Raw genomic sequence first — 13513 nt, forward strand, 5'->3', positions numbered from 1 at the left:
CTAAATGGGTTGTCGCGTCTTCCATTTTTAATGAGATAATACGAACGTGCCAAAATTCAATTAAATTTGTGCTAGTCATTATTGGACTTATTTTGAAAGAGATACTTAAATCATGGAACTAAAATTATATGACTTCGTGTATCTGATAGTTAGATGAGTCATGGTACTACAATATGAAGTCATGCGTCTAACCCGAATGTGTCAAATAATTGAAGGTGTGACCGGTCGTTCTTCAGTCTTTTCGCAACGTACTTCAATCGACATCAAACGGACATCCAAGGACCTTTCTTGTGAGAGGACATAGGTAGTCTTGTAAGTAATTTTGCTCTATTAACCAAGGCGTTTTCTGGATTAATGGGAACGGTTTCTTTACCACATTGGCTTATTAACTTCCGGGAAGCTCGCCTTTCAGTGAAAGGGTTAAAATATCTAGAGAGATCTCTGGTCTTTGACAGTGTTAAAAGTGCGTAGTAGCTTTGATATTTTTTTTGGCAAACTTTATTCAATTAGCTTCATACTATTTGAATTGTACGCGAATTTCAACTTTGATCCTGAAGGGAAACCCAAGGAGGACGGTATTTAAGCAACAGCTAGCCTTATATTTCGCATTGTATAAAAAGGACATTCGCCCCATCCGGAGACAAAAGTGGTTATTTTTCAACGTTACGAAAGTTTGACTTGACATTTCAATAAAGAAAGCGCGGGTAGTTTAATTTTCTTCACAATTTCTGAATGAGTTTTTCTGAATTAGGTATAATGCTTTTCAAACAGAAACAGTCCCATCGAAACGATCCCCTGAGTTGAACAAAAATAGTATTCGGTCCTAATAAGCGACATTATTAGCTAGCTTTACTGTTCAACTTTAATCTGGCTTTACTTCGCCCACACCGCAAGTACAAGTGCAAATCCTACGTTGCCGAGGTTTTCTTGAGATATATATAATTGAATTGCTTCTTACCCTGAATAAGGCTTCCCTGTAAAAATGCTTTCTTTTCTTTTCAGGCGCGTAGAAGGGGGGAGGGGGGGGGGGGGTTCGAGGGGTTCGAACGAACCCCCTTTGAAGATCAATAATGGCGGAAGAAAAACTTTTAAATAAAGTTCCTTTGGTCTGAATACATAAACCAAAGAAAAATAGAGATATAAACCAGTTCTTTAGGCCTTATGTCTTATCCTCAGTAAAAATAAAAATTGTCAAGAACCCTTGGAGATTCAAAATTTTAATGACGTTTCATTTTTGCGGTAAAACTGCATCCGCCCGAAAAAGCCATAGAAAAGCATGCTTTGCGATACGTTTTGCTCTCTGAATGCGATTCACTTCAAACTTAATAGTTCAAGCCTTGTATAGTTTCACGCGCAATTACGTACAAGTTCGCCTGAGAACATTCAGTTGTGAATGTGAACGTTCCATAAGCGCAATGTGTAGGTTGAACAACTACATGAGGTGTACCATGGGAGAGAGTAGGCTGTCCGCCCTGGCTCTAATGTATATCAAATATGATATGCCTGTCAATCTTGACGAGATAGTCAATTTGTTTGAAGGCCTACACCCGAGAATGATGCAGTTTACCAGCTTGGTGTATGACTATCAGCAGATCGAATAGCTATCAGAACTTGACAGGGCGCGGAATGTACATTGAACTTTCTTGTTTAAGCGGAAACAATTATGCCCTCGAAATGATGTATATAGGTTAAAAAGCTGCTGTAAACAAAGTTGTGATTTTCCTAAAATGGGTTTCAAAATACAGGAAATGAGGCTTCTGGGAACCTAGATTTTCAAAAATTTACGGGGGAGCATGCCCCCGGACCCCCCTAGTAAGAGCGCCTCCGGCGCTCAGCAAGATTTGGGGCTCAACGAACACCCCTATCGAAACCTTAGCTACGCGCCTGACTTTTCATAGTTTTCAACTTTTCTAGTGGCTGGAACTGAATTTTACTCAACCGCGACAGATATCGTCATCATGGCTCAAAAGAGTTTGCTCGCCATATTGCTGCTTCTGGCCTTGAACACAGGTATGTGAATTCGGTGTAAATTTTACTATGCCTTCTGAGAGGGTTTAGATGCCGGATTTTAAAACTATATTCCAAGAACAAGCACTGGAGCGGTAGCAAAGCAAATACGAAACGCCTGCAGACAGGCTAGCGGACTCTTTTTTCCTGACACGAGCACCTGAAGACTCTTGGTACGAGATTGATTGCCCGACAGAGCAGTCTATTTAATGACTCATGACTGTAGTAAAACATGATTTATTGATGAGTTGACATTGTAATTAGCTTGTGAGCAGGCAACTGAGGCATCGGGCAAAGAGAACGGAGGGCGAAGAGCGAGGCGGAGCGAGCCTAGTGCGGTCTGAGGGTGAGAAAAGAAGGAAGCTAGAAGGAAGAGCGGAACGGCGGGATCAAAAGAAGGTCGACAGGCTCCCTCCCTTTTTTTCTCGCTCCTGACCGAGTTCGATTTTTGCCCTATACCCCACTTGAGAGCCTGTTCACAGGCTACATTTTAATTAAATACTCATGTTTATATTTCTTAATAACATAGGAGATGCAGCTTCCGGTAAGGGTGCTGTTACCAAGGACGAAAACCAACTGGACAGACCTCGTAGATCGGCTGTATCTGAAGATGTCAAGAGTTGCTACAAACCCTTTGTTGTTGGCGGCATAGCCCCATCGGGATTCCGAAAGGGTGGAAAACCCTGGGATATCAGATACATCTGCCAACAGATCCCTGGTAATCCCACTTTCTTCTACTCTACTATGTTTGATCAAAAGTATGGAATCCCAATCTACTCAGCTTACGTTTTGAAACAAGGAGAACCGGACAAATTTGGAACTGCAAAGAGGAAGGCTGGCGAGAAATGGCGGGAAGAACCGGGTAATCTATTTTGGTCGTGCTTGGTACACTCGTAACAAACCTTCTGCTCATAAATATTGCGAAGAGTATCGTAAATCCTCTATTTAACCTTCCCTCCAAAGAAGCCCCCCCCCCCCCTCTCCCTGTTTTTGAGGAAGAAAGTTGTTCAGCCCCACTCCCCCCTCACCTCTGAGAAGGAATGGCGGAGTGGTGAGAGCACTCACCTCCCAACAATGTGGCCTGGGTTCAATTCCCGGACACGGAGTCATATGTCGACTGAGTTTGCTGTTGGTTCTCGTCCCTTCTCCGAGAGGTATTTCTCCCAATTCTCTGGTTTTCCTCCCTCCACAAAAACCAACATTCCCAAATTCTAATTCAACCTAGAAACAGTGGATGAAAGAGCCATTCTGTATTCACGAAGTGTAAATATGTACGAATCTAACGGTATCTATAGCAATCGGAAAAGGGGGTTAATTATTTTCCAAAGAAATTGTGGCACTAGTGGGTGGGAAGAGGAAACGAATATTTGGTTTTAACGACAGATTTGGCCACCGAAGAGCGATTTGAGTGCTGACGTAAAGGGATATAGGTAATTAAATTTGTATTTGCTAGTTTTAAAACCTGAACGCTGCCATATTTTAGAACAAGCCCTATGTTGCTGACGAATATTGTTGGTAAATTTTTGTCCCTTTTGCCGGACAAGCGTATTGCCATGCATTGCTCATGGAGGGTTAATGCAATTCTGCGTAGATGGAGCTAAAAAAAACGTGGTGTAATTTCTAAGTCAGATATGAAAAGTCTTAGCAACCAGCACGGATGGAATTTTCCATTTAGTTAGAAAATTTCATTTTTGATGTGGTAAGTGTAAGTTTAGTACATCTGACAGTCAAGTTCTGTTTGCATTTTAAATTTAGTAAAAATAGTGTATTTAAAGGGACTCTGTCAACTGGGCACTTACGTAACAGAGTTTGGTTGAGATTAATTTGCATACAACTCGTCGCGGGCTTTTTGCTTTTACGCCGTTGCAAAAGCTTTCAAAGATATCGCGACACAAAACAGCCTCTGTAATAACTAAAGAATTATTGTAAATAAAAACTCTCCGAAGATCAACGCGATTCAAACAGATGAAAACAGCTTCCTGAACTCTCCGACGGTATTTGAAAAAGTTGGGCCAACGATTTCAAAGTGCTTCTCATCAACGCGCGCATGCGCCTAGGGTGGCAAAGACCCTTTAATAATCTCAAGTTTTCTTTATGCTTGTCGATTTCTACAGGTATCAGTCCGCAAGGAAGTGACGACAAGTATCTAAATCAAAAAACCCATGCTCTCTCCTAAGAAAGGCCCCCCTCTCTCCCTGCTTTTGAGGAAGAAAGTTGCCTAAGGTGGCATAGTCCCTTTAATAATCTCAAGTTTTCTTTATCCTTTTCGATTTCTATAGGTATCAGTCCTCAAGGAAGTGACGATACGTATGCTAAACCTAAACAAAAAACCTATGCTAAAGGACATTTGCTACCCGCTGACATATATTCGATCAGTAAATCCCACATGGATTCAACTTTCACCTACACCAACGCTGCCCCACAGGTCAGGGGGTTCAACAGTGGTGTATGGTCCACGTATGAAGGAAAAATAAGGGATTACGCCAAGTATTGCAGTACAAATGGTGGCGGCTTGTACCTCATCACCGGCATCTCGGAAGTTCGAATCAATGTGGACAAGACCTCGAAAAAAATAACAGCGAAACTGGAGAGAATGACACCATTCCGGGGCATAACAACTCCGAACTCTTTCTGGACAGCCGGATGTTGCGTGAAACCTACAAATACTCTGGTCATAGGGGCCTTTGCTTTAATTGGGAACAACCTTAAGGACAAAAGTCGAGTGCACATGTCTCAAATGGTAGTAAAAAAACTTGAATCCTTGCTTGCTGTCGGAGTAAAGGGGATTGGTTTAGGAGCCATCGAATTATTTCCTGGAAATCACAATTGCTACGATAAAGGAAAACAAGTCACCTTGTAAACAAAGCAGGGTTCGTCAAGGTTTCTGACTGTACCAATGAAAAATAAAGATTCAAAAAAATATTCTTCAGTTGCTACCTAGCCATAGATTTTTGTCCCGGTTGTAAGTAAAACGCGTAACTGCAACAGCGTAACGGGGGATTTTCAGCGTTTTTTTGTTTGCTCATCCTTCTTTCTCTTGATTTCCTCTTTTCATTTTTCGCTTTCAATAATGAAATGAAAGCAAGACTACAAGAAAGCTAACTGGCGGTTTGCTGTTGAGGGACTTTTCATGAGGAGGAAACTCAAAGTATTTGTATTTACTCAGTTTATAGATTTCATTTGTTTATCGCAACAGTAATTCATATTAAAGTACTTCAATAGATGGATCAATATTGGTAATTGAACTGAGGGGAGTGCAATTTGGTATGAAATCATACGCGTGATTTCAAAATCGAACGAGCGCGCAGCGCGAGTTTGATTTGAAATCACAAGTATGATTTTAGACCAGAATTGCACGACATACAGTTCAATTACCACTTTATTATACCTATTTTGAAATCACAGAGTATCATTGTCAATATTAATATTCTATTTTTGTTACTTCATTTCCATTTTGATGGGCTAAAGGAAGGATGCGATTTAGAGCAAAAAATGGTGCAATTTGGGAATAAATCGCACTGTTGCGAGCCAATCAGATTGCAGGGATCACCAGTGATTTCAAAATGGGTGTAATAAAGAAAGTAACGAGATATTTTCAACTGAGCAAACTTTATAAAAGCCTGCTCAATGCGGTTGACAATTAGCGACAACAACAAGGGGTGCGTTTCTCCTTTAAATTTGACGATAAATTTTCGGATCAAAAAAGAAAGACGATTTGTGGAGTGTTATGCCTGAAGACACTTAAATTAAAAAGAAAAAACAAAAAGATTAAAACAAAATAAAGAAAAGATGCTATTTGAAAAGTCCGATACCGCGACTATACGGCTGGAAAAAGTCCCAAGTTAAAAAAAAAAAAAGGGTGGAAAATCCCCGTTACTCGTTTTACTAACAACCGATTTTACTTTGTGTCACGGAACACGAGGATAATGGTACCAATTGGCGCATTCCAGCATCGATCATTCGACATTCTAAAGGGCGATTTAGACGGTACGATTTTGCCTACGATTTGTCGCATGCGACATGCTTACGCCATGCCTACAACACGAACCGCATCGTGTAAATCAACCTACAACATCCTTACGACAGACGCACACGACACGAAAAATGTCGTAGGATTTTAAAACATGATTTAAAATCCTACGACAATCGTAGGTAAAGGCAATGTTGAGTGGCGAGAGTTGTGTACGATTTTTACATGACGCAAGCAGCGCGCGCTCTAGAAATCGCATGCGACAGTCCTAAGAGAAAATCGTACCGTCTAAATCGCCCTTTAAGCTAGACATTTTTTGTTGGCAGAAGAACTTCTTCTACGTGATGCTTTCTTCGTTTAATCCGGTGGAAAGCCTCCTAGTGTTATAAATGTCTTCAAGAAATACAATCCATTCAAAATCCAGCAATGGCGAATGTTTTATTGGGTACCAGAAAGCAACATTATTGTCACTTGCAATATGCGCTGTTTTCCGGCTTGCCCCTCAGCAGAAGTACCCTATTGTTGCAAATGTTTTCGGTAAATTTGATCCAATCAGAATTTAGGTATGGCGCATACTCTATGCCAAGTCTTAGGGGGCACCAGATAGCAACATTATTGTTACTCGCAATATGCGCTGTTTTCCGCCTTGCCCCTCAGCAGAAGTTCCCTATTGTTGCAAATGTTTTCGGTATACATGATCCAATCAGAATCCAGGTATGACGCATATATTTGGCAGATTTTGAGGGGAGACTAGAGAGTAAGGTTTTTGTCACTGGTGCAAAAGATCCCACTTCGTTCCTTAAAATGGTGGCCATTTGTTTCACGCGTAGAGACTGCGCAGAAAGAAGGCGGCTTTTTCAAGGCCATGAGTTCAGGAAACACCAAAAGAAGGAGCCTTAAAAAAGGTTTGATGGTCTATGGGGTGGAAATGAAAAAACAAAAACAACAACAACAACAAAAAGACGTAATACTAACTGGACCAAGAAGACTAACATTTGGCGAAGAAATCATTCTTCAAGGACAGGCTCTTTTGTCAAAGCAAAGAAAAATCGGTAAGTGGAAATGTCAGTCGAAGTGGAGGTCGACCGTTTCTATTTCGTGCTCCGCGCTGACTCTAGTAATATATATCTCTAATGCTTGCAGTCTATGTCTGATGTGCTATTTGAACGGTTTTTCCTGATCAAGGAGATTCGTATTTTCTTGAAATAAATGAAATATAAATGACGGGATCTCCATGTTCCACGCAAGAAATTACTCACAGCAAAGGATGTGGAAAGTTGTTCAATATAATCACCTTAAATTTCGTCACGAATTTCAAGTACACTTACATGTAGTGCTTTTTGTAGCCAGGGATAGTGGAGAGGGGCAGGGGGAGGGGGTGAACGGGCTTAAATCATTGTTCACCCCACAGGAGTAGACTCAGTCTAGTCAAAGTGTTCGGTGTTTCAATTGTCCTCTTCCCTTTCAGCAGACTTAGGCATTTCGCCAAAAACGTCTCGTAAGACGTTACATGGCTCTAGCTCCTCACACACTCGTCTGCGAGCTTTCTGCACAACGGATACTAGAAAAAGTTAAAAGTAGAAAGAAGGTTAGCGACTGCAACGTTCAAGTCGGTATCCGTTTTTTCATTCTCATCAATTCATTGGGAGACTGAGAAGCTGAAGGACGGTGCCTCCATTTGTTACAGCGCATACGTTCTTCGCATCTCGAGATGTGCCAGCTAAAACAGCGACGCGTGAAAAGCGGGGAAATCACAAATTTTTCAGAGATAATTCAGCGTAAAATTGTTTTGTATTTTAACGCTTTTTTGAATAATTGTTGCTACAACAACCACAATCTTTCTTCATTCGTGCCCAGAAATTATATAGTGTTAACATAAATGCAAGAAAGAAAAATTACGACAGGTACGACTCTTGGATTTTAATGACTCTTCAATGGAATTCCAACTTTAGCTCCAAACTTCCAAACTTAAGTTGCTTAATTATCTCTGAAATATGCGTGGTTATCCTCAGTTTTTTTTTTGGATTCCAATATCCCTTTCTAAGATCTGCTTTTCCTGTACAGTCGTAAACCCCGTAGAAAATACCTGGCTACTAGGGGGCACCGTCCTTAATTGAAAAGTGAGTGGGGTGGGTGGTGGGCTAATTACAAAAAAACTCTGACGTACAACGAGAGGCCAATAGACCATTTCCGAGTTGCTTTGAACCCCATTATGAAAGCAAGGCTAAGTACAAAGTTTTTGTTATGAAAATTGGTTTTCATTCATATGCAAACAAAATTAATTTTCATATGAAACGTTTTGCACTTTTCTCATCTGCACTTTCTTGATGTGTAAAATCGAGGTAACAAAATTGAACCCTTCGTACAAGAAACAATGATTTATTTGGCGTATAGCCTGACAGCGCAAAAGTCACCTTGTCACAGACGAAATTATTTTGAAATGAATATGTGGAAAAATGACACTGATATTGAAGGCATGTTTACAAAGATATAGCTTGAAATGATTTAATAAAAGTTCACTCGATAATATTTTGTCACATTTGGACTGAAAATTAGTTTTCATTCATATGCAAACAAAACTAATTTTCATATGAAAATTTTCCACTTAGCCTCGTTTTCATAGTGAGGTTCACAGCAACTCGGAAATGGCCAATTGGTGAGGGGTCCTTAATGGAGATGGAGAAGGAAAAAGAGAGGGGCTTCATAGAGCTTTCACGGTCTTTCTAGGTATCAGGGAAATTTGTAAACCAAAATTGATTTAAATCGTCTTTGGTTCAAACGAAGACTCCAACAATCACCAAGACTTTTTAAGAGAGACATATTTTTCGCTTGCGGTGGAGAGGGGCATATGAAAAATCGAACTTACATTTTTCAGCTACGGTTTTCTCGCTTGTCTGTTCCTCGACAGTGGGCTCCTGTGGGAGAAAGGATGAAGATATGAATACGAGTAAAACAACTACAATTTGCAAGCGAAAGTAAGGACTAATTCATAAGTCATTTTTCGGTCGCATCGAATGCAATCCAGTTACAGACAGCAATTTAATCTACAGTGTGTTCTTTGAATTACGTTCGACGGAAAATTTAAGACGAGCGGTGGAAAGGCGAAAGGGCCTAAGGAAGAAAGAAAATTGGAGAGAAAGAAAGAAAAGAAAAAAAATCACAGCCAACCTGCGTGTGAAGCTGTCTAATGTACTCCATCATGTATCCCTTGTAAGTGTCTTCATTTTCTTTCAACACGGTACTCAAGGAAACAGAGTCTTCCCTTGTCATCAAGCTCGTCATGTGACAAAGCGAATTACACAGCTGACGAAAGGAAGAATATAGGAATTAATCACTATTCTTAAAACAATAAGAACGGAAGACATTAAAGGGGCAGTGTCTCCTATTTCTGTGTCAATTTGAATGGCCAAAAACATTTTTATATCCATGGAAACCTTTAAATAATGGTTCAGTTTTGTTAACCCTACTAGTGCACAGAAACTAGTATTAAATATTTTTGGCCCCAGATGGCTCGGATGGAAATGGATCGCAACTTGAAAAAATTGGACACATTTTTCAAGTTCTTCCTGTGCATTTTAGAAGAAATCGCTTAAAACTGGTTATAATTTGTTCTTGTTTAGACTTAGACTCAGACTTACGAGTAATTTCATGTTAGAAGACAGGTTCTTCGTCAAATGTTTGGAGCGGACTGCAACAAAATCAACGTGACAGTGTCCCTTTAAAGACGTTCTAAAAACAGTTTTCAATCACTAAAAAAATATCAAGAATCTCCCCCGGCCGTTAATGTACGAGTAAACAATGTTTAATGAGGGTACAGGACTAAGAGTGTATTTGTAAAAATTGGTAACTGGACGTGGGAAATAAATTGCCTCATACAAAAAAACGAAATGAGTAATAAAACAACTGGACGGTGAATGCAAATTTTCAAGACGCTTCTCGGAAATCATTTGCCAAAGCTGTTTCATATCGAACAACAATAAGTCTTCGAGAACGTTTTTCACTGCAAAGTCATTTTATATAGTGTGTACTTTGCGTCTAAAAAGGACCAGGCGATTTTATACCGGTAATTATACCTTGCTTCTTGTCACAAGGATACTATTATTGGGTAGTAAATCACTTTTAACAATCTCAATCCTCCCTTTCAAAATCAAGACGTATGCGTTTTCTGTTATGTGTTGATAGCTTTTGAGTCTGTGTATGAAATTCTAAGTGAAACCATTTTAATGGAAGCTACTGAGCAGTGCTTTCCTGTGGTGCTGTTTATTATGCTGTACAAGGTGGTCCTAACGTTTGAGTCTGTGGATGAAATCCTGACGTGTGACCATTCAAATGAAAGCTACTGAGCAGTAATTTGCTGTGGTCCTGTTTATTGTGCTGTGCAAGATGATTTTAACTTTTGAGTCTGTGGATGAAATCCTAAAGTGTCACCGCTCAAGGAAAGCTACTGAGCAATACTTTCCTGTGATGCTGTTTATTATGCTGTACAAGGTGGTTCTAACGTTTGAGTCTGTGGATGAAATCCTAAAGTGTGACTGTTCAAATGACAAGATTTTTAAGTACGTTCCCCTGGTGCTGCAGCTGTGCAAGACGATTCTAACTAATGAGGCTACGTATAAAACCCCAAAGTGTGACCATCGAAATAAATTAAAGTTATTGATCAATAATTTCTGTTAGCTTATTGGCCAGCAAATTTGACTTCTGAAATGAACTTTCAGAAGTAAAAAAGCTAGGACTTAGACTTATGACAATATGACTTTTTTAAGCTTAAACCATAACTTTATTGTGCGTGGGCAAAACAGACATTTTTCAAAGCAAACAAAAAGCTGCTATTGAAGAAGTCCTTTTCACTAGACTACTAATAATTTCTTATTACACTGAGACAGGTAAAGGACTTCTTGTGCTACCTGCAGTTCTGTTACACACTTCCAAGTTGCAACTAAGAACACAAATACTGGCACATCCACTCATGATCTCTTGTGTTCGAATTGCCGCTATTCTATGTATTGTAACTGTTTTTCGTAGTGCCAACCACCTCCCCATTAGTTTATTTTATACATATTAAACTTTTTCTCCATCGATTGACTGATATAGTTACATTATGTGCTTATGCCAATATTTATTATCCCTTACTTAATTTTGAGGGCCGTAAGTTAGAAAAGTGCAGCAGGTTATTACGCCTCCCTCTTTAAATAAAGTTATTGTATTGTATTGTACATCCCTTTAAGATATTTAAACAGATTCAGTGGCAACAGGAGTAATGCTGGAACCTAATAAGCCGCTAGATTCAGTCTATGTTCTTGTTTGTTTTGTTTTTTTTGGGGGGGTTTTCGCTTCGCTTCTGACAAACTGTCATGTTTGCAACATTTCCATGACATTTATATTCCGTGCGTGCATTAACATGACTCCGTCAACCACGGTGTTTGTTCACCGATTGTTGCAACCACACCAAAGAAAAAGAGCGCTTTAAACGCTCGCCTATACTTTGGAATTTTCCACGCACAGATGAACGGATTCAAACTGGAGTTCACTAAAACGAACTCGTTTGACGCGATATGGAAAAATGTAAAACTTTCAAGTTTCGAGTAAGACGGTTCAAAAACTCTCATATTCTGAGCGATAGACTGAGGCAAGAAGGTTACGTAAAACAAGACGAGTTAAAAGGTTAAGTTAAAAGGCTGATATCATTTTCCGTTCTCTGTTTCTGTGAGCAATGTCCATTGCCTGTCTTCCGTCAGCTAAATTTGCTACTCGGTTGTTATGGGAACGAAGAGCACTGAACTTTTCCTGTACACCACTGGCAGGATGATCAAACTTCTATTCATGCGGCATCAAATGATAAGACAGTTGGAATTAACAAAAGGAAAACCGGAAAACCGGCAACGATTCGGTAAAATATTTACAATATTTACAATAAATTCAGGAAAAACCTCGAAACTAAGGAGAAGCTAGACTAACGTTTCGGTTTTTGTTTTTTTGCTTCTCTTACAAGATATCATGTTGACATTGCAGTTGGTTGGTTGTTGTCCATTGAAGCTGGTTCCGTTCTACGCACAATCATCATCGCCATCATACGTCCCCCAGCCTCGGCATTTGTGGACCGAGTGCGGGAGCCACATCCACAAAAAACCGCTTTAAACGCTCGCCTATACTTTGGTATTCTCCAAGCGTAGATAAACGGATTAAAAATACAGTTCACTAAAACGAAGTTATTTGACGCAAAAAGGAAAAATTTATAACTTTCCGCCTTCAAGTAAGACGGTTGAACAGCGAACATATTCTGAGCGATAAACTGAGGCAAGAAGGTTACGTAAAAGAAGACTAGAATAAGTAAAAAGGCTGATATCATTTTCCGTTCTCTGTTTCTGTGAGCAATGTCCATTGCCTGTCTTCCGTCAGCTAAATTTCCTACTCGGTTGTTATGGGAGCGAAGAGCACTGTAAGTCTTCCAGTACACCACAGGAAGGATGATCAATGGAAATGAAACATGGAGATGGCAGTAAAGGAGAACAAATACTGTTCTGGATACTACCACTCCTAAACAAGAGAACAGCAAGGCATAAACCCAACAAACCGCAAGAAATACTTTGATTTTCGCTTTGGTGACGCGCGCTCTGTACTGAAGCGGAGACGAAACCGCAAAAAAACGATCCAAAGACATCGCAGCTATGGTACAAGAGGACACTACCACCGTTAATACGCTGCCAACGGATGTCACAATTCCTAACACCTCGACGTCTTCTGCCTTTGCGCCGTTGAACAAAGCGATGTTGTAATAAAGACTTCCAAATCCTGGCACAATACCGAGCAGCAAATCACACACGCTCAAATTTACCACAAGCAGTGTGGACGGTGACTGGTTCAACTGATTTCGATCAGGGTTCCAGTAGATTGAAATCAGCAAAAACACGTTTGACAGGACAGTTGGTGCGCCAATCACGACGCATAAGATAATCCGAGAAAGATAATACGTATCACTGTTTAAAACGAGGGGCGAAGTTGAATTGGCTGAACCAGAAGTGGACATTGTTGACACGGCGGTGTGCACTCTTTGATGGACGAAAGCAGTTTGTTTAAGAACGACTGTGCACTGGATATTTTCAAAATTCAATAATCTTTGTTCGTGCAAGATAAACTTCCCACGAACCGGTGAGTATTCGACGTTACATGTAATAAATATTCACTTGACGTGTCTTTTGTACTGGAGAAAAGTTGCCCATTATAAACCGTCAAATATAATCAAGCCTCTTTTGTGGGTATCTTATCCACAGGCATAAGAGAGGTGATCAACAGCTCTTAGAGTATTAAGTAATGATACAGAAGGAAGGAAGGAAAAATCGATCAATGGACTAAGGCCCTAAAGATTGAAAAGTAATGAGACACATGTTCAAAGTATGCACTGCCGGAAAAAACGAAATGGGTCAGAATTTAAAGAAAGTAGAAAATTAAGTCATTCCATTTTTGACAGTTTGTATTCAGAGTTCTGTGATCATGATTACAATATCAAAAGGAAGTATGTATTTGCTTTTTTCATTGCAC

The 13513-nt window shown here is 39.9% G+C and overlaps 5 protein-coding genes and 1 long non-coding RNA gene across 6 annotated transcripts in view; 2 read left to right on the top strand and 4 right to left on the bottom strand.

The window, feature by feature from the left end:
* The window catches only part of LOC146466028 (uncharacterized), a 4936-nt gene extending 598 nt beyond the window's left edge, over positions 1–4338 (top strand). The window contains exons 1-4 of the mRNA XM_085127868.1: positions 1–312; positions 1899–2010; positions 2537–2869; positions 4122–4338. The exon at positions 1–312 is cut by the window's left edge and continues 598 nt beyond it. Of these exons, the coding sequence (XP_084983994.1) occupies positions 1959–2010; positions 2537–2869; positions 4122–4183 (447 nt within the window). The 5' untranslated portion in view covers positions 1–312; positions 1899–1958 and the 3' untranslated portion in view covers positions 4184–4338. The remainder of the gene's footprint in view (positions 313–1898; positions 2011–2536; positions 2870–4121) is intronic.
* The window catches only part of LOC146466027 (uncharacterized), an 11564-nt gene extending 4178 nt beyond the window's left edge, over positions 1–7386 (bottom strand). Inside the window, exons 1-2 of the long non-coding RNA XR_014868146.1 lie at positions 7306–7386; positions 3073–3228 (exon numbers count right to left, since the gene is read on the bottom strand). This is a non-coding gene — a long non-coding RNA (uncharacterized LOC146466027). The remainder of the gene's footprint in view (positions 1–3072; positions 3229–7305) is intronic.
* Positions 1–13513, bottom strand: part of LOC146466016 (melanocortin receptor 5-like) — a 159616-nt gene that overhangs the window by 101812 nt on the left and 44291 nt on the right. The gene's annotated exons all lie outside the window — the stretch shown is intronic.
* LOC146466029 (uncharacterized) lies at positions 4202–4926 on the top strand (the record flags this gene model as incomplete). The annotated part of the gene is made up of 1 exon (XM_085127879.1): positions 4202–4926. A coding segment is annotated over one exon (666 nt), but the record flags the coding sequence as incomplete, so codon positions are not given.
* Positions 6397–13513, bottom strand: part of LOC146466030 (HEAT repeat-containing protein 6-like) — a 95190-nt gene continuing 88073 nt past the window's right edge. The window contains exons 26-28 of the mRNA XM_085127818.1: positions 9146–9280; positions 8844–8892; positions 6397–7538 (exon numbers count right to left, since the gene is read on the bottom strand). Of these exons, the coding sequence (XP_084983944.1) occupies positions 7423–7538; positions 8844–8892; positions 9146–9280 (300 nt within the window). The 3' untranslated portion in view covers positions 6397–7422. The remainder of the gene's footprint in view (positions 7539–8843; positions 8893–9145; positions 9281–13513) is intronic.
* Positions 9297–13448, bottom strand: LOC146466031 (beta-1 adrenergic receptor-like). The gene has a single exon (XM_085127847.1). The coding sequence runs from the start codon at positions 12999–13001 to the stop codon at positions 11970–11972; it is 1032 nt and encodes a 343-aa protein (XP_084983973.1). The 5' UTR covers positions 13002–13448; the 3' UTR covers positions 9297–11969.

Source organism: Pavona decussata, unplaced genomic scaffold (genome assembly GCF_977016875.1).
Source record: "Pavona decussata unplaced genomic scaffold, jaPavDecu1.1 SCAFFOLD_154, whole genome shotgun sequence".
Lineage (NCBI taxonomy): Eukaryota > Metazoa > Cnidaria > Anthozoa > Scleractinia > Agariciidae > Pavona > Pavona decussata.